The sequence below is a fragment of the Equus quagga genome, chromosome 17, assembly GCF_021613505.1.
Source record: "Equus quagga isolate Etosha38 chromosome 17, UCLA_HA_Equagga_1.0, whole genome shotgun sequence".
In the NCBI taxonomy this organism is placed as follows: Eukaryota; Metazoa; Chordata; class Mammalia; order Perissodactyla; family Equidae; genus Equus; species Equus quagga.
The window spans coordinates 41003645-41026722 of NC_060283.1; the positions used below are offsets into that span (position 1 = coordinate 41003645).

At 37.7% G+C, this 23078-nt stretch overlaps 1 protein-coding gene across 3 annotated transcripts in view; it reads right to left on the reverse strand.

The window, feature by feature from the left end:
* The window catches only part of CAB39 (calcium binding protein 39), an 83516-nt gene that overhangs the window by 40058 nt on the left and 20380 nt on the right, over positions 1 to 23078 (reverse strand). Inside the window, exons 1-3 of one of the 3 annotated variants that reach the window (XM_046643444.1) lie at positions 14638 to 14701; positions 14193 to 14262; positions 4965 to 5120 (exon numbers count right to left, since the gene is read on the reverse strand). In XM_046643444.1, the coding sequence (XP_046499400.1) occupies positions 4965 to 5078 (114 nt within the window). In that variant the 5' untranslated portion in view covers positions 5079 to 5120; positions 14193 to 14262; positions 14638 to 14701. Of the gene's footprint in view, positions 1 to 4964; positions 5121 to 14192; positions 14263 to 14637; positions 14732 to 23078 lie in introns of those variants that run through there. The other 2 variants (XM_046643442.1, XM_046643443.1) reach the window with 2 other exon arrangements.

Consider the following 23078-nt stretch of genomic DNA (forward strand, 5'->3'; position numbering starts at 1 on the left):
AAAAAACCCAACTTTTGCTTCTTTTTTTTTTTTTTTTTTTGCTGAGGAAGACTGGCCCTGAGTTAACATCTGTTGCCAATCTTCTGCTTTTTGCTTGAGGAAGATCTGCCCTGAGCTAACATCTGTGCCAATCTTCCTCTATTTCGTATGTGAGTCACCACCACAGCATGGCTGCTGACAAGCGGTGTAGGTCTGTGCCCAGGAAGTGAACCTGGGCCGCTGAAGTGGAATGCACCAAACTTAACCACTAGAATACGGGGCTGGCTCCCAACTTCCACTTATTATTTTTCCTAACATCAAGACGAAACTGGACTCCCTGTTGTACTTCCACTCATAGGTCTTAACTTTATCTCCTGCCACTGTCTGGAACTTTTCCTTTCCTCGTATTAGATGATCCCCTAAAAACATTCTACTCAGAGATCTAGGGCTTCCCTTCATCCTACAAAGTTACACTGCTCAAATTTTATTCTTTCTATATCTTCAGTCCATTCGATTATTCCTCATGGCAGAGTTTTGAATTTCTGTGCCAGCCTAGTCACTTCTCTCTCAACACACTCTAGTTCTTCTACAACCTCAAGTATGGACTTGTCTACACAGAGCAGAAGATGGTCACTTAGAATTTAATTAGTGTATTTCTATCACTTCAACTTCAGCTTTCAATAGTCTTTTTGGGTGTTTTATTAAATAGTTATTCTCAGGGCATACACACGTGGTTTCTAAGCTGCTTCTATCTCAGTTGTACATAGTCTTTTCTGACTCTCTTTACTGAGTTAAAATTGACACACAACAAACCACATATATTTAAAGCGCACAATTTGATTGAATTTGTACTTCTGTATACACCCATGAAGCCATCGAGATAGTGAACATGTCCATTACCATCAGAATTCCTCAGGCCCCTCTGTAGTTCCTGTACTTCACCAGCCCCACTCTAACCCTCTACATCCCCACCAATCCCAAAGCAACCACTGATTTGTTTTCTGTCATTACGGATTAGTTTCATTTTCTAGAGCTTTGTATAAATAGAATCATACACTATGTACTCTTTATAGTCTGGCTTCTTTCACTCAACATAATTATTTTGAGATTCATTCATTGTTGTGTATAACAATAGTTCATCCTTTTTATTGCTGAGTAGTATTCCATTCTACGGATGTACCACAACTGGTTTATCCATGTACCTGGGCTACTTCCTGTTTTGGACTATTACAAATAAAGCTGCAACGAACATTTAGGAACAAGTCTTTGTATGGACATATATTTCTTGTTCTCTTGGGTAAATACCTAGCCCCAATTTGTAGTTATTTATTCTTCCAGAACTTCAGAATCATTTTTTGTCAAGTTACAAGAAGATCCTGCAGTGATTTAAATGGAATTGCATTAAGCTTAAAAATTAATTTGAGAAGAAATGACATCTTAACTATATTCTATCCAATAACATGGGCCAAGTATTCTTTTGCGCCTCTGAGTAAGGTATTATGGTTTTCTTCATATAGGTTCTGCATACTTCCTGATGAGGGTATTTCCAGACATCTTATACGTTTTTTTGTTGCTACTGTAAATGAAATATTTTTTAAAAGTTACAATGTCTAGATAGTTCTGATTGGTATTTAGGGAAGCTATGAATTTTCTATTTATTTAGCTGCCCTAGTGAACTCTCATTTTCGCATTGATGCTCTTGAGTTTTGTAAAGATTTATGACCATCTCAACACTGTAATTTTCCCTCTTGATTTGCAATAGCTACATTTTTAATTTCTAAACCATTTCTTTATGCATTGGCCAGAATTTCCAGGACAATGCCAAATAATGTCACAGCAAGCACTCTGGTTTTAATGGGATGACCTTCAAGTTTTAAGTCTCAAGTATGTCAGAATTGTTTTCCATGGTTTTTAATTTAGTGATTAGATTTTCATCTTTCCATTGTTTTCAGGTCTCAGTTTCCTCTTCTTTACCATGTGTATTAGTTGCTACTTCCTTTTAAATCTTGATAAGAAAGTGAATCAGAAATTTCAAGGTTTTTCTCCCTATTCTTGATCTATTTCAGAATAAGTAGTTTGCGTGGATTGCTCTTTAGAGTTGTTCCCTTCCTTTGAAATGAAAGTTATTTTTCATAAACTCAACTATCTTTCTTTGCTTTGTTTATCCTAATAGCAGGAGGTCGATTCTTGCTAAGTGTAAAGTGGGAGTTCTCAACCTCAGTGTTCTGGATATTTTGGGTCAGATAATTCTTTGCTGTAGGGGGCTGTCTCTTGTTTAGCAGCATGTATGGCTTCTACTAACTAGATGCCTGCAGTAGCCCTCCCCCCAGTGTTAGAACCAACAAAGTCTGCAGACATTGCTAAATGTCTCCTTGGAGGGCAAAACTGTCCTTGGTTGAAAACTACTGATTTAATCAAGTGGATGATATGGATTCCATCAGAGACTAAACTAGTGTTCTATCATAGGATTCCAATGCCACCTCTTCAATAAGACTTCCCCATATAACCCATCTAAATTAGGATACTCCTCCTACCTGACACCACCCATACATACATCTTCCATTAGCTATCACAGTAGAGATCAAAGTACGGACCCCTGGGGGTCTCTTGAGACCCTTTCAGGGGATCCCTGAGGTCAAAGCTGTTTTCATATTAATACTAACACATTAACTGCCTTTTTCCACTGTATTGCCATTTGCACTGATGGTGCTGACCCCTTGGCATGAGTCAACAAAGTGACACCAAATGTACTAGCCATTGTTGTAATCTTCATTATCATAAACTCAGTTAAAAAAAAAAAGCAAGCAAGCCAGTTTCACTTAAGAATGTCATGAGGAAGCATAAAAAAATATTCATTTTATTAAATCTTGACCTTTAAAATGCTAAAAAGATGACACACATCTTTTTAACATTTGGTGTGATAAACAGGAAGTATGCATAAAACACCTTCTGCCCCTTACTGAAATATGACTGACTGTCTTAAGGAAAAGTACTTGTATGATTGGGCTATGAGCTCAACAAGTTGGTTTTTTATGGAACGTCATTTTTACTGGAAAGAAAAACTGACATATTATTCAGGCTTGTATAGTTGGCAGATATTTTCTCAAAAATGAAGGAAGTGAACCTGTCACTTTAAGGGAAACAACTAACAGTATTTGCTGCCAAATTTGAATTTTGAAATTTAAATACAAAATGAAAAGTTTGACCACTTGCCAATACTTAAGATTTTTCTGATGAGATCAGTGGTAATATTTAAAGATGTGAATTTTCAATACTGTATAATGTGTCAACACTTGGAAGATGTGTACAAATCAGTGATGCAATACTTTCTAAATGACCAATGCACACTGCAAAATCATACACGGAGAAAAGATCCTTTTAAAGGGCAGAGTATGAACAGTTCATTCATATAGTTTCAAACCCTATTACAACCAAGAAACTATCAACTGTCACATTTTTGTGTGGTATCAAAAAATATTCAAATTATCTGAAAGGCTATTAAAATACTCCTCTCTTTTCCAACTAGATAGCTGTATGAGGTCAGATTTTCTTTACATACTTTACCCAAAATAACATACGACTGCAGATTAAATACAAACACAGATATGAAAATCCAGCTGTCTTCTCTTAAGCTAGACATTTTTAAAAGAAGTTTCATCATAGTAACATTTATCCACATCTCTTCCTACAGGTATGCAAGACACCATCTAAAGTTTCCATGGAAGATCTAAAGTAAAGTTGACTTACAGAAAATTTTACTAACTGTAGACTGCTTCCAATGACAGAAAGATATAAGAACTCAATAGCCTCTAATTACGAATCTTAATCCCACTGAGGGTGAACTTTTCCTTGTAAGAACACAGGTAAACCACAGTCTTAGACTTAAAAATACGGTAGCAGTTAAGCAGTCTAACCTTCAACCCAAAATAGAAAAGAACCTTCTAAAAGAAAAGATAAGGTGGAAAATGTCATTCTAATCAAACACTCATTCAATAAATAGCCGGCATCCAGCCTACAGGAGTCAGGTACTGTGGAGGACATAGGTGAGCCAGAAATGATACACGGGTCAAAGAGCTCATAGTCTAGTAAGGGAGACTAAAATACAACATGAACAAAATCAGGTTTAAGATGGGGGCAGTCCTGGCATTTCCAAGAGAGGTGACCAAATGGCAGAGAACTGCTTTAAGGGACAAGGGAGGGGCAGGAGAGAGAATATTCTGGGAAGCCATCTAGGAAAAATAAAGGTATAGGGTGTTTCTGAAAGATAAATGGGGACTAAAGTGGAATTGGAGTGGGGAAGAATGATACAAAGGCATTAAGAACAGTACATATAGCTGATTCTTTGCTTTAGTTGCTTTCAATGAATAGAGGCAGGTTGAGATTACTAGAGCATATAGAATAAGGGAGAGAGGGGTTGAAATTCACCTACAGAAGCAGAGACCAGGTCACAAAGGGTCTTCTGTGCCACGTGAGGAGTCTGCACTGAAGGTTGAAAGCAGGGGCAGTGTTTTAGAAAGAGCACTAAGGAGGCTGCTGCCTAAGAAAGGTCATGAGGATCTTTGTCAAGTAGGAATGGAAGTCAGGGTCAATTCACAAACCCCTTAGGAAGTAGAGGTTCATACTATTTAGTGAAAGATAGTGTTACAGAGAAGAGGGAGGAGACAGACTGGGATGAAAGACAGGCTTTGGACGGTGGTGACTGGGTAGAGAGATGCTCATCATGGATACACGGAACACAGAAAGAAAACCAGGAGAGGTATATATCCTCAGGAAGACTATCGGTGGAAATACTGTTTCCAGGAATCACACAAACCACTTCAACAATGGAAAAAACCCAAAATTTAAATAAACCTGAAAACCTCAAATGAAAAACTGAGAAAAAAGTTAGAAACATATTTGTTAGACAGTTGTACAGAAGACAACTCTATTTAGGTAGCAGCAAATGCCACTAAGATTGGCAACAGATGTTAGTGCCAAATACATACCTTTTCTACTTTCTTGTCAGAAATGTCTTGCTTTTCCAGAAGGGCCATGCTCTCCTTCAGGTTCTTCACAATGTCTGCTGGAGATTTGTGAGACTTCCCGAACGGGAACGGCATGGCGGCAGCGACAGACGCCTCACTGCACTCCGCCTGCTTCACCTGGGGACACAGCACAAGGCATGAGTGAGAAAAAGTGGGGTCAACAGAAGACATACTTTCTAACTCTTAATTTGGGAAGAAAACTAGTGTTTGAGAAAGTCATTTTACATGACTTTCAAAATCAGGAGGAACAGGGAAACCCACAAATACATGAGAAATGATAATACAGAGATATATCTTAGAATTACAGAACACTTTATCCTTTTCGAAACGTCTTTTTTATCACCTGCTCTCCTAACCACCCATTTGAGGAGGAACATGCTGGTGCTGAAGAGGCAGGTGGCAGCAGCTACTACTCACAGGCAACCAATAGTGCCAGGCCCCATGCTAAGCATCACCTCATGGGATCTTTTCAAACAATTCCCTGAGGGACATTATTACTCTCACTTACAGGAGAAGTTTAACAAGGTTAAGAAACTGGCTCAAGGTACTAAGTGGTAAAATCAGCTTAGGTCTGTCTCGATCCAAACTGTCCTTCATCACCACACTGCACCTCCAATTAAGAGATATCTCTATTTCACAGTCAAGGAAACTGACGCAAAAAGTAGGCCAGGAGCTTAGCTAAACAGCACTAGCAATAAGCCCACTATCTAGGCCTCTCCAGATGCTCCTTTTCAAAACAGTGTCATGCTGTGTACTCCTAAGTACCCTGGTGGGCACACACTTCCTTAGCACACCCATGCTTCTCTTCAGTCAGTCAGAGGGTCTTGGAGCAGGAGAGAATCCTGGGCGGAGTCTTGGACAAATCTCCCATCAGATCCTCCAATCCCTCTAGCGACAGTTTCACTGTGCGCTCTTTCTGCCTGGATGTGACTATCTCCTATGAAGGAGCTCACTGGATAAAACCCTGGCGATAACGAACTTCTGGCAGTTCTTAATTTTTTGTGGGTAGCAGAAGACATTTCAACCACAGAAACCACAATCTTACACCATGCAAAAAAGGAGGACATCAACTATTCCAAGAAGTCACCATGAAAAAACAAAGTTAACAAGACAAACAACAGAAGTAACTTGGGAACATGTCGGAAGTTACAATTTCCTTCACTAAATAAACTAAAAGAAGTTATACTTGTAGGCACTAAACAACTTCATATGATACCAAAAGATACCACTTTTGAGAAGAACCTTACGATCACTTAGATCAGTGGTTGTGACTTCCAAATTCTTCTATTTAACTGCCCCTGAGTCTACTCCCCACCTCTGCCAAAGCAGGGAGAGAAGTCTCAGATAACTCAACCCTACTTTGTCATCTTCCCCACTCAACATAAAATATCTCCACTGCAGAGCATCGTTAACACTTCTCTTGAACTTTGCCTAAGACTTCATTTGAAAAATTCGAACGTTTTCTCCTCTAAAGTTTGAGATACAGTGATCTGCGTACCTCTTCACAAATAAACAATTAGGGGAAAAGAGCGTGCAAATGAAGGCTAATGCTAAGCCTACAACTAAATCATGAACAGATATATTATTTCTTGACATGTTTTAATATGGTCAGTTCTGACCAATCTCTGTACCCAAGTATCACCTATATAGCTCACCTCCTGTCAGCCTGAAATCCTTTTTTGATCAAATTAAAACCAGATCTTCATCAACCAAAGGAAAATTCCTCAAACACAGGTTGGAAAAATTCAAAAATGCATATATTTACTTCTAAATATCTTTTCTATGACGAGAAGTTTGGATCAACTATAGGCGAGTGACTCCCAAGTAGCTGTTACATCATCTCTCTGACTACCTAGCTAGATGGAACACAAATAGTGGACCATTCTTTTCCATTACTTTTTTCTTTTTAACCTATTCTTTTGAGGGACGTGGAGAGCAATGCAGGTTGCTTCTCCATAAACAGAGTGGACTCACACTCACAATAAATCCTCTGAAATATAATCCTTCCTATTCGTACTCTGCAAATAACGGCAGTGATGCTCCAAGTCACTGCTGGGTGGAGGGTGGGAATGTTTAACGGTATTTTGCAGGAAGTGTTACAGTGCTATGCAACGGAGATATTTTCAGCTCTGGCTCTACGGTGGAAGAAGTGACTCTTCAGGGCAAAGGGGGTTTAAAAAAGTCCTACCACACACCAAATACTGGTCATAGCAGAAAGAGCACAGCTGTTGAAGAGGACACATACACAAAATGCTTCTGCGAAGGAAAGGGGAAGCATGACACCATCCTTCCTCTTCATTAGTACACTAGGCAGCCAAGATTTTGCAGAACATATAAACTAATAAGACTGTACTTTGAGGAAATACAGTTAGTAACAAGTACCCCCAAACAAGAAGTGGACACTCCTCAGCAGGATCCGATCACAGTGGCGAAGCAATTCACGACATGCTCATATTTTCTCCCGCCCTCTCTCTCTCATACACACACTTTATGCATTCTTTCATGATGTATTGTTTTAATATGCAGAGTATAATCATTAAATAAAAGAATAAAAAAGAAGTATATAACTTTATTATAAAACATAGACAAGAACTGTATAGATATTTTAACATATGAGTGCAGCAATTAAACAAATCCTTCTATTTCTTTCATGTACATCCTCAAATTCACCAATTCTTATGCGACACAACTGTCTAACATTTTGAGGGGCAAAAATAAAGAAATAACACCCCTTGAAACTTCTGCATTAGAATTTCTGTTTCTATGTCTTATGTCTTTGCTATGTATTAAGCTTAAATATCATATACCAATGTTGTATGCCACTCAGTGATCCACTTTTTAAGTAATTAATTGAAAATATAGGAAAAAAAGAAATAAAGTTCTTAATAAACACGTTAAATTAATATGCATAGAGCTACTAAGTATTTATTGTGTTACTGAATTTACAATGAGCACAATAAAGAAAAAAGCAGCTACTGAGGCAAATGTTACAAGTAGCGTGGTGAAATCATGGATGTGTCATATAAGTATGTTCATTAAAGATGTGGAGAAAGATTTTAAAACAATGGGCCAAAAGAATTGAAAGGTGTTACCTCTGGAGAGCAGAAAAAGGGTAAAGGGATAGTATTTTTTCTTACAAGCCCTTTTTGTAACTATTTGCTTCCTTCAATTATATACATGTATAATCTGTTGTTGTTGAGGAAGATTTGTCTTGAGCTAACATCTGTGTCAGTCTTCCTCTATCTTGTATGTGGGTTGCCACCACAGCATGGCTGCTGACAAGTGGTGTAGGTCTCCACCAGGGAACCAAATCCAGGCTGCCAAAGTAGAGTGGGCCAAACTTAACCACTAGGCCACAGGGCCAGCTCCCACAAACGTATAACTTTGATAAACACAAAAACTGAGTTTAAAGAAATCAATGGATGATATAAAACAATCTATGCTTAATACACAAAGAGTACTATCCATAAAACATTTGAATGGAAGGCTGAACGACAGAGAAAAGTAAGACTGCCAATTTATTAATTTTACTTTGAAAATTAGAGCCCATAGAACCAGCAGTGTTTTCAAACTTTGATCAAGATCTATAAGCAACAACTTAATGTTACATACACGTGCATACACACAAAGGTAAAAATTTCTATTTTATTCCTTTTTTTTAAACAATCAAACAGCCTTTTTCCAAGAATGCTAGAGTTGCTTACTATCAAGAAACTTAAACATTTTATACCTTAAATCTATAGGAAACTAGGAAAAATATGGTCATCTCAACAGAACTGATGATTGTGTTCAGGATCTATTTTTTAAAAAATACAGTGACTGAACAGATTTTATGAATCATTCATCGATTTTAGTGATAACAAAGAGGAACAAGAAGATTTGGAACCAAATACAAACTACATTTTAAAGAGTTGAGTTTCATGCTTCAACTCTTGCTTTAGTCCCCTTACGTTAATCCTTACTCACAAAAAACAAGTTAAGGGACAGCACCGGTGGCCTAGTGATTAAACACGGTGCACTCTGCTTCAGCAGCCAGGTTTGGTTCCTGGGCATGGACCTACACTACTCATCTGTCAGTGGCCATGCTATGGTGGCAGCTCACATACAAAAAGAGGACGATTGGCAGCAGATGCTAGCTCAGAGCAAATTTTCAGCAAAACAAAAAACAAAAAACCCACAGAAGTTAATCCCTTCACAGAGCAACATATGACCTTCCAACAAGGCTCAAATGCTGACGGCAAAGGAACCACTAAGAGTGGACTTTTCAGCCCTCACTGCTTTCTCCCAGGCATGGAGACAGTGCTTTCAAAAGGGCCTGGTCCGCTCTGTGATCCTGAAGGATGTGAAACACGTAGGTATATATCTGAGTTTTGGAAATGACAATCCCAAGAATATGGAGATGTCCAAGCTGGAGGAAGCAATGGTTAAGCACAGATTAAGATGGTTAAAAGACACCTTTCACCATAACAATCTGCTTGCCTTTCTCTTTTTCCCCTTTCCTCCTTTACTACCAGCAGTATTTAGTTAGAAGTATTTGGGGGAATTTTCGGGAACAAGAAGAATTCACTGACTAAAGCCCTTTGGTAATTTCTCATTGCCCTTATAATAAAATCCAAACTCCTTACCATGGTGCTCTAGGCTTTACTCACTTCCAACTTACAGCCCAGGGCTCTGGCCTTTATCACAGAGGTCCAGTCACACCAATGTCCTTTCCGTTTCCTGAATATGCCAACGACTTCTAAGGCAGAGTACCACATTTGCAAATATGGTAAAAATCTTACTGTGTAAATCTAGATGGTGTGTATATGGGTTTTCATTGTTACTCAACTTCTCTGTATTTTCAAAATTTTTCTTAATCATGTTTCAAAACTGCCTAATCTATGTTTTGGACATAACTGGAGTTCATGAAGGAAATGGACAAAGATACATATTACAATTGAAAAAATTCATTTAGCATTCAAATACAACTAATTTCCCCCGTCCCTTCAAAAAAAAAAGAAATTTGGTTCATAATAAACCTCAGCAGGATTCCTTGGGCTGAGCCAAAATTATTAATGCAATTGGGATAAAGCCAGCCATGGTCAAGATTCTAAAGAGGGCTGTGGAAACCCATACCTCATCTCTCAAACTAGGGGTAAACTTGCTCCTGATGGTAATCAGTGATGTATGCTTAAATCCAAAAGATAAAGAAGCCTTGGAGGGGAAACTTAACTTGAAAATTTGGGGGGTTGGGAAAGGACAATGCAGGGAATAATTTAATATCCTACTTTTTATTAAAATTAACATTTATGGAATTGCATGCTAAATTTGCACGAACATTTAGCACTCTACACCCCCTTAGCTTTCATGCATTGCTCTCCCCTAATTATCTTCTTCTCTCTCCAAATGCCCTTCTTTCTGCATTTAATTCAATGACTCATCTTTACTCCAATGTTGAGTCCTTTAAGGTTCCATCCTTGGCTGTGTTCTTACCCTATATTCTGTCTGAGTGATCTCATCTACCTGCAATTTCAACAACCTGAAATCTATCTCCTGCCCCAACCATTTGGCCTACATGTCAACTGCTGCTCCCTATAGATATCCTCCAGGCAACTCAGACCTCATCCCCAAGTCCTGCTTCTTTTTCTAAGTTCCCCTTCACGATGAATGGATCCATTGTTCACCCAATCACAAAACCTGGTCATCATACCAGACTCTTTCTACTCCTTAACTCTTCCATATATCATCAGTTCACAGTTTCAGTCAATTCTACGTTCTGAATCTCTCTATCCCTACAGACATCAAGTGAAGACCTTCACTATTCTCCACACAGGGCAGTTGTTGTCAATGGGGCCAATATCACCCCTAGGGGATATTCTAGAAAATTTAGTTGTTGCAATGAGTGGGACATTTATTAACTGTTGAAATCATTTTAAAAAAAAGCATTGCTTTTTGTACTCTTGTTTACTTAAGCATAGCCTTCTGCTGGCTTCTATATCCTTGTGGCTGGGAGGGATTGAAGGGTCAGAATAATGAAAGTCTATCTACTATTTCTAAGTCTGTCACTGAGAATTAAACTTCTGGCTCTTAAAAAATGATTACGTTGTTCACTGTGCAAAATCCAAACTTTAATGGACTACATAAGGTAGAAAGTGAAAATCACCTGTAAAGCTTGTAGAGACAGCTGGTATTAACAGTTTGGTATATATTCTCCTTTTTATTACATGCTCTATATTTGTGGTCTTTCGCACAGGGAGCCTACTCTCTTCTCTGAAACAGATGGAGACCAAGAGATACTAGAAATGATCACATCCATCTTACAAAGCACAAAAACTTCAAATCACTGCTCTGTTATGTCATTAGAGTCAGGACTGTTGGTACTACCCTTCTTAGACAATCCAAGTGCTTTTGGCTTGTGCGACACACTCCTAATGGTAACTAACTATTCATTTATGTATTGACAAATACTGAAAAGTAGTCAAATGGTCCATAAGCCAGTCATTACGACTTTTAGTCACTCAAATACCAACGGTGGGCTCACTATATGCCACAAACTTAAGGCATCAAGAGCGCCTGCTCTCAAGAAGACAACATTCTGGTGTGTATGGATGTGGGTGTATGTGTTTAAAGACAATAATGAAAAGCTGCTGAATGACAACACATTCCTAGACAGTTGAGTTCATGAGACTCTACACTAACATACCTGTTAGAGTTGACTCATAAACTTGGTGGTCAAGTGCGCAAACTGCAAACAAACAAAAAACCCCACATACAATAATAAGACTTGCACACAAGGACTATTAAGGTACTTAATTAAGCAATTGTGGCAAGGGTGAAATGCAGTACACACTTGAACACATTTTTTAGATACTCCGGCTCTGAGACCTAATCTCCTGCTTCTAGGGTTAATGTTACTTAATTAAAATAAATACTGAATATCTACAATATGCCAGATACTGCATTAAGTGCTAGACTATCGATTTAACAGTGCAGGGCAATTATATAAAGCACAGCAGTTAATTACATGGGCTTTAAAAATAGCCTGGGTTCAAATCCTGGCTTCACCATGCCTTAGCTCTAAAATGGGAAAAATGATAGCTACCTCACAACGTAGTCTAAGAATTAAATTACATGTGTTTAAAGTGCTTAGCACAGTATCTGCATAGGGTAAAATCCCAAGAAATAGTAGTAAAGGGTAGTTTTGTGGGGGTTTTTTTGCTTCTAAAATCTGATGCATGACTACTATTTCCACAACCAAGATGGGAAAAACAGTATCTAAACAGACTGGACAGCAATATAAAATGAGTGATCTTACTCTTCTTTTAAATCTCTATCTAAAAGTCTTGATTCAGCTTTTGGATGGACAGGATACATGCCCTTCTTAGCCACAAATAAGATGCAATCACTCAGCTCCAGTAAAGTAAACCAGGAGGAGTTTGAAGCAGCAGCTGAGTATCTGGTCAATTACCAAAGCTACCAAATACACAGCTCCTCACCAACCAAGGCAAAACCAAAAGCTAAGGTTTAAGTGCATACCAGACTTTGCAGTGTGTTTTGCAATTAATAAATCTTGACTAGACTTTCAGTGGCCAGTGATATTCCACACTGGATATTATGCAGAAGTCATACTAAAATTCTTTTATAGCCTAGATGGTGAACCAGATGGTTGGAGTGGTGTAATACTAGTAGCAGTGTTTAAAAAAACGTAAGGTCTCTCAAGTAGAACTACCCTTTACAGTTTACAAAGCACTGTCACTTCTCTGTTCATTTCCTCCCCCAGTGACTTCCCAGTTCACTGAGAATAAAATCCAAACTCCTGACCGTGGCCTACAAGGCTCCTTGGGACCTACTCCTCTCTGGTGTCATCTCTTCTACTCTAGGCTTCAGCCACACTTCCTGGACTCAACAGTCCAGGGCCAGGCCTAAGTACCTTCCCCACACTGTTCACAGACAGCTCGCAGCTCAAAGCACCATGGCTCCTTCCTCATTTTACTCACACTTCTACTCAAGTGACACCTTGTCAATAGGGCCTTCCCAGACCACTGTTTCCAAAACAGCACCTCCCCCTACTCTCTTCTCCTTATCCTGCTTCACTGCTCCTCCAGTACTTATCGCCACACCCTGACATACGTTTATCTGCTCCCTTCTCTATTGATACAAGTTCCATGAAGACAAGGACTTCGTTGGTTTCACTCATTCAGTGCTGTATACCCAGAATCTGGAACAGCGCGTGCCACATCTAGAATATTTCTAGAATGAGTGAACTATTTCTTTTGATCTTCAAAGAAACAGTAGAAGTCTTCTGATCCTTCATTCCTAGAGAAGTTTTAGTTTTTTCTTTTCTATAGATGAGTAAACTAAGGCTCAAAAGTATTGGACAATTTGTTCAAATACCATGAAGCTAGTTAGTAAAGTGGAAGAGCTGGGACTCCAAGCAAGGTTTTGACTCCAAATCTACTATCTATTAGGTTACCTAGTATCTTCCATGTTACAATGAATATGTTCCTTATGTATCAGCCGGTTTAAACTTGCTTCTCTACCATTTACGTATCAAGATGGCAAGTGAACAGTTACTCAAAACGGTGGAAAAAAGGGAAAACAGCAAAATCCTCAGACAATATACCTGAACATGGTGAAGTCATTTAAAATCAATGCTTCTGAAGATTTCTGACATGAAAAAATGCCCACAATTCCTAAGTGAAAACACGTTAGATACAAAGGTGCATAAATATATATTATAATCTCATGTGTGATCTATATATGCAGATACATATGCTGATCAAGAAAAAAAATATCAAAGGTTAGGGGCCAGCCCAGTGGTGTAGTGGTTAAGTTCGCACGCTCTACTTCGGTGGCCTGTCATTCGTGGGTTCAGATCCCGGGTGCAGACCTACACACTGCTCGTCAAGCCATGCTGTGGTGGCATCCCACATACAAAACAGAGGAAGAGTGGCACAGATGTTGACTCAGGGACACTCTTCCTTACCAAAAAGAAAAAACATATATCAAAAGTTAATAATGGATAGTGAGAATGTGAAATGTATATTAAATTTTTCTTAAGGTTAAGTATTTACAATGTGTGTGTAATACTGTTTTTTCCTGCTTATGAAAGTGCTATTTAAAAAATTACCACAAGATCATTCCCACTATAAAGAACCAGGGCTCCATGAAGGAGCAGGAAATATACAAGATGAGCCTGGGACATCTTACCTCACAGCAAAGATGAATGTGGTCATGCCAAGAAAGACAAAAGGAGACAATCTGAAAGGCTCCCACAGGCCTAAGATGGTACAATTTGGACACAATAAGGAAAATGATCACAAGAAACTGACATGCAAATTAAATATGTGCATATATATGATATACAAATTATTATGTATAGTTACTAACAATAAGTATATATCATATAGTTAATATAAGTAAAACATTAAAATCCATGAAAAAATTATAATACTAAAATAAATTTCATTGGTCATCTTGGACTATACAGGAACAGCTCAATATCCTAAAAGCTGGTAAATAAACGGAAAGGAAGGCACATTTATCCTGTTTTTTCTGTATAGCCTGTATTTGAGGGTAATCAAACAGATAAGGGAAAGTTCTTTATAGAAGATTCACATAGCTAGTAAATGTAGAAAGAAAAACAGAAAATTACCATTTTGTAATCCTTCGTGAAACAATCACCAACAGCCACTAAAACCAGTAGGTGAAATGTTGATGGAGAACTTCATAGTGGATACACTGGAGCTGACAACTTGGAACACACTGATCTATCACTAAAAATAGGACAACCAGACATCAATGTGTCTCATGACATGATCCAATAGGAAGTACAAAGCTCCATCCATAAAAATATTTGACCTCCTTTCTCTCATTAAAAAAGAAAGAAAAAAAATTCTGAATCTAACCAAGCTTCTAGATCTATCGATCTACAGGAAACACAGGGGATGGAGAAACAAGTTAAACAACATCACAAGGAAGCAGTGAGTCAAACCTAGAACAAGGGACACTTGACTAGACAAATAGTGCATTTCTCCAACAAGTCAAATAGCACAAGAAGAGGGAAAAAGGCAGCAAAGAACGTTCCATGGTAAGAGACTCACTAGACAGTGAAATATATGGGCCTCTCAGGACCTGATTCAAATAAACCACAATAAAAAAGATACGTTGGAAATTGTACACTAGGTATGATAATTAAGGAATTACTGTTAATTTTGTTGGGTATTATAACAGAAGTAGTAGATATGTAACAACGTCCTGATCAGTTAGACACACATACTAAAGTAGAGTGATGTGGAATTTGCTATAAAATATTCTAGTATGACCCCTCCCTAAGAGTAAGGTCAGGGGGGATAGATGAAACAAGGCTAGCAAAATATGAATAAATGTTAAAGCTGGAAATTCACTATATTAGAGTCTATCTGTACATGCTTGAGTATTTTCATAATTTTTAAAAATTAGTAATAAAGTTTCAATTCTGAAGAATTGGTATGTTTCTTTTAATCGGTATGTCCACTGTGTTTCTGCTTTGCTTTTTTCCCTCATTTGCCCAAACGTTCAAAGTTAAATGTATCTGTAACTGCAAAATGACCACCTTAATCCAGGTTTCTGACTTAAAACCCTTCCTCTGCTACAGTGTGTCGCTCTTTTTCTTAACTGTTCCAATCTACATATATTTTCATTTTGTCTAGTACAATTCAATAAACAAACTTATCTGTTGATGGCAAAGAAGATAAAGAATATCTATAGAGGAAATAGGTATATGGGCAATGCCTCCTACAGCTGACTTGTCATGCCCTCTCTGAAATAATTCTTGGAAAACTTTGGCAATGCCAACATGGGTAGCCCCTGCTCTATCTGTCCAAAGTCTTGCCCATCTCTAGCTCTGCTTTTAAATACCAGCTCTGCCACGAAGACCCCCACAGTAAAAGAAATCCCCCTCCTCACACTCCTAAGCTTTTAAAATCTTGTTTATTGTGTGCTATTATTATTTATATATGTTATCACCCCCAACTAGTCAGGAAGCCCCTTGGTAGCAGCTTCCTGAATATTCGCCATCATGTTAGATGCTCTTAACATTTGGCATGCTGCTTTGCATAAGACTCCAGACACATCTATTGACTGGAAGTAAAAAAGACTTCTCAAAACAAAAACAAACAAACAAGGCCACAGAAATGACTGATACATAAATAACCAGGAGTTAACTAGAAAGTTTTCACCTGAAACCAGGTAGAAATCAGGGGCCCCTACCTAGATGGTCTGGGAGGGTAGGTGAACAGGAAATCTAGAAAGCACCTACAGAGCCAGACCCATACTTGTTGAGCAACTCTAATTTGTCCACCAGTAGGCTGTTTGTGCCATGAATATAAACATAGCAAAATTCTGGCTACAGTGTGATGGATTCGTGTAATTAACCAAGATGGAATACTGAAAGGGTTGATCTGGGTTCCCAAGACTGTGGCACAATGTGAAGAATCATCCTGTTTTGGATTTTTTTTTCAAATTGACTGTTTTTATTAATGTTAAGTTAGAATGCACTTAATAGCACCAATGATGTGGGCATTATATTGTGATGTGTATTCTCTAATTCAATGTCTATGAACACTTTCTATCCATGAAACTACCCCTGCTCACTTTCTCCAACTCCTATGGTAAATACTTCCTGTATGGATTCACATAAAAGGCTGGCCTTGAGATCTCATGTTGAATATATGCATCAGGATTCAAGGCAAATCTCTTGACTCCAAATTCTACTCTCTGTATTTATTTGTCCTGTCACCTTATATACAGATCAAGCATTACAAAAGTGTACAAACATAAAAGTATGATTCAATTAGCAAACATAGTAACCAGAAATAAATGTTCAGACTTTTTTTTTTTTTTTTTTTGCTGAGGAAAATTTGCCTTGAACTAACATCCGTGCCAATCTTCCTCTATTTTTTTAGTATGTGGGCCACCAACACAGCATGGCAGCTAACAGAGTGGTGTAGGTCCATGCCTGGGAACTGAACCCAGGGCTGCCGAAGCAGAGCACCCTTAATTTAACCACTAGGCCACCAGGGCTGGCCCCTGAGTGACTTCCTAAGAACACTGATTTTTAAATTCTCATCAAATAGGCAAAAGGCAATTTCTAAGATTATGAGTTAAATAAATAGGAAAAAGACACCCTTGAATGCTCCTTTACCCCCTCAAAAAAACCCCCCAAACTGGCCTACACCTCTGTTTCATAGCTTTTAAGAGGATTCTTACTTTATTGCTCATGGTTGACAACTCAAGTTCCTTCTCTATTAAATCTCACAAATGCGCTGCATGGAGAGCTGGGCTACGAATAGTGTCTACTACTTTCCAGTTCCAACCAAGTGTCCCAAACACAGGCACAGGCCTGAGGGACGATCAGCTTCTCCATCCACTCATCCTTTGGGAAAACGTGGTCTCATCTAAAACAAAACTCTTTTAGGCATATTCCTACATTTTTTCAGAACATTTTTTAAAAAGAGATTTTCAGAGACTTCACATCTTCTTAACATTTTCAGAATTTAAAGGTGTAGGTCAGGGTAGACTACTGTTAGCGGAACATTCTCCACTAGATCCTAATGCCAAAGGTAACTGTTATATATGTCATACGGACCGTAAATTCCATTTTTGTCATCTGAAGTATTAAATAATGCTTATGTGAATCTATCTTTAATAGTATTCTCACAAGTTTAAATTTTTAGAACAAAAAATCCTATCTTAATAGCTTTTATTCTGAATGAATTACAGAACAAGTACTTAATGAAATGAGCTTAGTAAACATGATGTTTAGAAATAACTTCACTTGGTGGTGTTCTAAAACAGGCCTTCTGTTAATCCTTCAAAGTTTCTTTTACTCACACTAAACATGAGAGTATCAAATTATGAATGCTTATGAAATATGCTCTAATGGTATAGTTCATTCTTTATTCAAGCAACAAAGCAAGAGACACCTGCTTATAGGACAGGGCTCTGCTTTAGTAGCTGATTTTTAGACAAAAGTAACTTTACCAGGATTTTTTAAAGCACCAGCTCTGGTAAAAACAAAGCTGTGTGTTAATTTTACAAACAGGAAGCTCATGTTAAACCACAACACTAATTGAAAGAATCATACTACTAGTGTCAAGTTTTACTGTGGTAATTTCAGCATACCAAGCAGTCATTATGGATTTTTAAGACTAAAGTTATGATAACTAAGTACATCAGAATATTTCAAGCTGCCTTAAATCCTCTCTGGAACAAGGTGGGGCATGTATACACAACCACTTAAACAGTTTTAGAATTCACTTAAAGATATGATCGGAAGTATTTTAACCACACTGAACACAGCTAAGAAACTCTCAGGAGTTAATGTATCATGTATCAGAGCTCTATTACTTCATTCTTTTAAGTTTAAATAATCTTGACAAACATATATATACACACACATACTAACTTGATTTCTGACTTCTGCATAAAAAAGTTTGCTCTTTATATATTTGTTATTTGTTCCAGTTGAGCAGTGGCCCCAGTAGAAGTTTTCAAATGTCTTTTCTTGTTTCAAAGAAAGGTAGTTTGCTCAGGACTGAAGTAAGTTGCCATGAATGGGCGTATTCTTCTAAATGTTTTTCTTCTAGTTGTGACTAAATAAATATCAAGTTCTAAATCAGGTTAATAATACTACAAATAAAGTGTTAAAAATTAAGGTCCACGTCCTTAGGTTTCAATTTTCTGTATGAACATAGCTTGGCAAAACTTTTAATTTTGTATCCATAATTCCACATAAAATATGCCTTTAACAATGTTTTTCAAATTCATTATAAAAGTAAATTAAAGACACACTTTCTTCATAGCTGAAATTGTTGGACCAACACAGCTCTTTTCTGAGTCAGCAGGGGGTCACTGCAGCATTTCTCCAAAGGACAGGCTGTTGTGTAACTATATCAGCAAAAATACTCAGGTCATAGGCTTTGGGTCTTATTTCTAATGTGTTACTACACGTCCCTTCCCTTCTGTGCAGGACCTGCCCTGCTTTATTTTGCCTTAAGGATCAGCCCAGCTGTCCCTTATCTTTCTCTCTACTAGCCAGACCTATCTGACTCAGGACAGTCACTGAACATAAGTGTCAGTTCTTCATCTTTATAAAAACTGAAGAAATGATCCCTGACCTGCCCACCAAATAAAGCAATTTTTCATCATAAAGGGCTGTGCTGGCCACAAAAAGAGCACACAATGTTCTGTATACCAGATACCAGAGCAAAAAAAGCCAAGGAAATTCTGAGTGACTCAGGTAAGGTAGCAATCTGGGAGTCAAAACCTGAAGATTCTTAACTTGTACCAAAGCTTATGCCAATTTACACCACCACCAACAGCACATGAAGGCAGCCATTTCCTCATTAGCTAAGCAACACTAAACCCGATTAATCCTTTTGATTTTTACCAATCTGTCGAATTAAAAATGCTATTTTCTTGGCCTCTTCCTCTTCCCATCCCTCATCAACTTAATTCTTTTGATTTGAATTGTTGATCATTAATGACAAGAATATATCTTCATGTCTATTATCCATTTATATTTCCTTAGTAAAACTGTTGGTACATCTCTACTGCCCATTAGTCTACTGGGCTCAGAGTCTACCTTTTTCTTATTGACTTGAAGGACATTATAGAATTACGAATATTTATCCCTTTGGCTCATATTTTTTGCAAATATGTTCTTCTAGTTTGCCATTTGACTTTCAACTTTGTCACTTAATGTACAAAGTTTTCATTTTCTCATAGCTTTGCCTATCATCTTTTTCTTTGTGAATTCTGGATTTCCTATCAGGCTTGTAACTGGATGTTGAATACGAATGTAAGATTTCTTATTTATAGATATCAGACATTATTTACAATTAAACAAAGGTATCCTTTTCTGAAATAAGTTTGAGTAAAATCGATTTTAACAAACCTCACTACATTATCCAATTTGACAAAGTGTAGCAACTTTCACACCAGCACTGCTTAGTTGTGGAAAAAAGTTAATCAAAAAACCCACTGTAACATGAATTCATGACCTTTCTTCAGTTAATCAACTAATTAAATTATTTTGGGGGGGGCAGAATATACTCTTTATATATGGTAACTATATTTAAATACATATTAAATAAGTATGACATTAAATAAATTTATGTAAATTTGGTATTTTCCAAAGTTATAGGTCTATGATTTGAGGATATTTTAAAAAATTAATTTATAGACACACCTTTTAGAAATGGATTCAACCGATACCATGACAGACTTCTCATTCCTAGACTTCATCTCAGTCTAAGCCATGCCAGAGGCAAATACTAGGATTTAGAAGTGAATTGACAGAACATACCATACAACCTAGGCAGCAATCTCAGGGGCATCAGATAGGAAAATTCTGTGATAGATCTGTATCCTCACGTCCTAAGCAGTGAGGCCTCCACGACTGGAGTACAGCCATGCGTTGCTTAACAACAGGGACACATTCTGAGAAGTGTGTCATTAGGCGACTTCTTTCTGGTGTGAACATCACAGAGTGCACTTACACGAACCTAGATGGTATAGCCTACTACACACCCAGGCTACACGTTAATAATCTTCCGGGACCACCATCGTATATGTGGACCGTTGTTGACTGAAACATTGTTATGCGGCGCAGGATCATAAATTGAAGTGAGAGACGTCATGCAGAGAGAGCTCAAAGCATTTTGAACAGTCCAATCAGATACATTAACATATAAATTACCATCACTACAGTAGCCTGTGATCTGTCTGGGAGCAAGAGCCATAAATTCACATTCAATCTGCACTACATTTAGCCTTGTTAGCAACCAAATTCCTATAAAATGTATCCAGTTGTGGTTTTGTTATAGGTAAAGCTGAATCTTGGGGGAGCTGACTCAGTAAGAGAACCCCCTCAATTATTCTCCAGGCATTCAGCTTGTCACCATCCCTTTCAAGAGTGTGGGGTTTCAGGGCCAGCCCTGGTGGCCTACTGGTTAAGTTCAGAGCGCTGCGCTTCACTTCGGCAGCCCAGGTTTGGATCCCAGGCATGGACGTACACCACTTGTCTGTTAGTGGCCACACTGTGGAAGCAGCTTACATAAAAGGGGAAAATGAGGAATACTGGTAACAGATGCTAGCTCTGGGCAAATCTTCCTCAACACCAAAAAAAAAAAAAAAGGTATGGTGTTTCAAACTGGACTCCATACCATATGTAACCTGATCAGCCAAGACTACCTATCCATATATTTCATAAATGTTGTCTTAAACTCCATTAGTAGTTTTGATAGTGTCATTACATGGCTGCTTTCTAGTGAGCAATTTAATTGATCTACATCTTCTCTACATATATGAGCCACATTTTCACCCATCGTTTACCATTGCATTTTGGGACAGACCTGCAGAACTGAACAATCATTCCTATTAAATTGCTTCTGATTTAGATTCAGCATAGAGTATGACATTTAAAATTTTTTCTTGGATCTTGATTCTCTCATTCAGTGAATTATTAGCTTTCCCTACCAGATTCCTGTAACTACAAAGCTGATCAAGTCACAGAGGTCTTCCTTTACTCCCTGTTAAAAGTACAAATACTGGAGCTCCCCAATTAAAGCCTGTCATAAATATGCACTGTGGGTACAGTCATTTAAACAACCATAAGGCCACCAGGCCACCTAAGTGCACTACCACTAGCAGCGATGGTGTACAGATTTCTCTGACTTCATGACACACATATATTTATATATAAGAAATGAGTATCACACACACAAAAAGTATCACCAAACAGCACTTAACTTTACTATGTAAAATTACACCAATATTCTCTATTCTATTTCCTTCTATCCAAGTCCACTGATCCCTTCCTTCCCTCCTGTTTAAAATGCTATTCACAGCCCACTAAGCTGATTTCACAGCCAAGTGATAGCATGGGACCTGTAGTTTGTAAAACACATTTATAATCAATCTGAGTAACTCTTTTACTTATGATAGTATCTTATTCACAATGCTAAACTTCTCAAATTATCACAAGGCAAAAAGATTTCACCACTTGGTCTAAGATTTGTAATCAGTTACATATTACAAATCATTATTTAGAAACATCTTTAATACACGACTTACTAGCTGATTTCCACGAAAATGTGAAAGGTCTTATATCAATATGGTTCTGCCATCTCTAATTTTATCCACCCTTATTCTAAGGAATTAAGAGTTACATTATCATAATTTTAGAATCAGTTTCAGAAAATGTGAATTTCAACCATTTCTTTACAAATTAGAACTGTATTTTAATAATACGAAAGGTTAATCAGTGTCCACATCTGAAAATGTGAAACCATCAAAGGATGAAATTATAAATCCATTTTTCTTCTGGATAAACTTGCTCCTCACTTTACCACAAGGGTGTGTAAACACAGTCCATATGATCATGGACAAAGATCACAGCCTTACCCACGTTTTGGTAAATAAGGAAAGCAAATAGTCAATCTCACTCTTTTAAAAAGATAATTCCTTCAAATCAATGTGTGATTCAAAACTTGAACTGTAAACAAGTGGGAAAATTTTTAAAAAGTTCAACTTTAAAGAAACCCTTTTCAGAAAATTATTTTCGTGTGAAAGAATTAAGATAGATTGAAAAAGTAAGAAAATGCTGTGGTTCTAAAAAGTTACACCTATGAACAGTGAAATGATCTTCATCTTTTCTTTTCAGTCATTCCAACGAAGAACTATTATTTTGAAGCAACAATTTCCTTTTTTAAATTTACAACATTAAAACTTATTTCTAGAGGATCAGATGTAAACCTGGAAAATCACTCTCCTTCAAGGTCCAAGTATTGCTATTTCTGTTCTGGCCAAAGGCCCACAAAAGCACAAACACGCCACAAAACCAGCCTGAGCCGAAGCACCATAGTTGGAGATTTGAAGGTTTGTTTTCTTTTTAAACTGCTCAAAGACCATTGTATGGTGGTATTTAGTGTAAATAGACTTTTTCCAGCAGAAGTATTTAGAGTCACAGAACGCACAATTACATGGCCCTTTAGAGGATCTCGTAGAACTTTTAACCCAAGGATGACTGAGAATTCTAACCAGTCAACATAT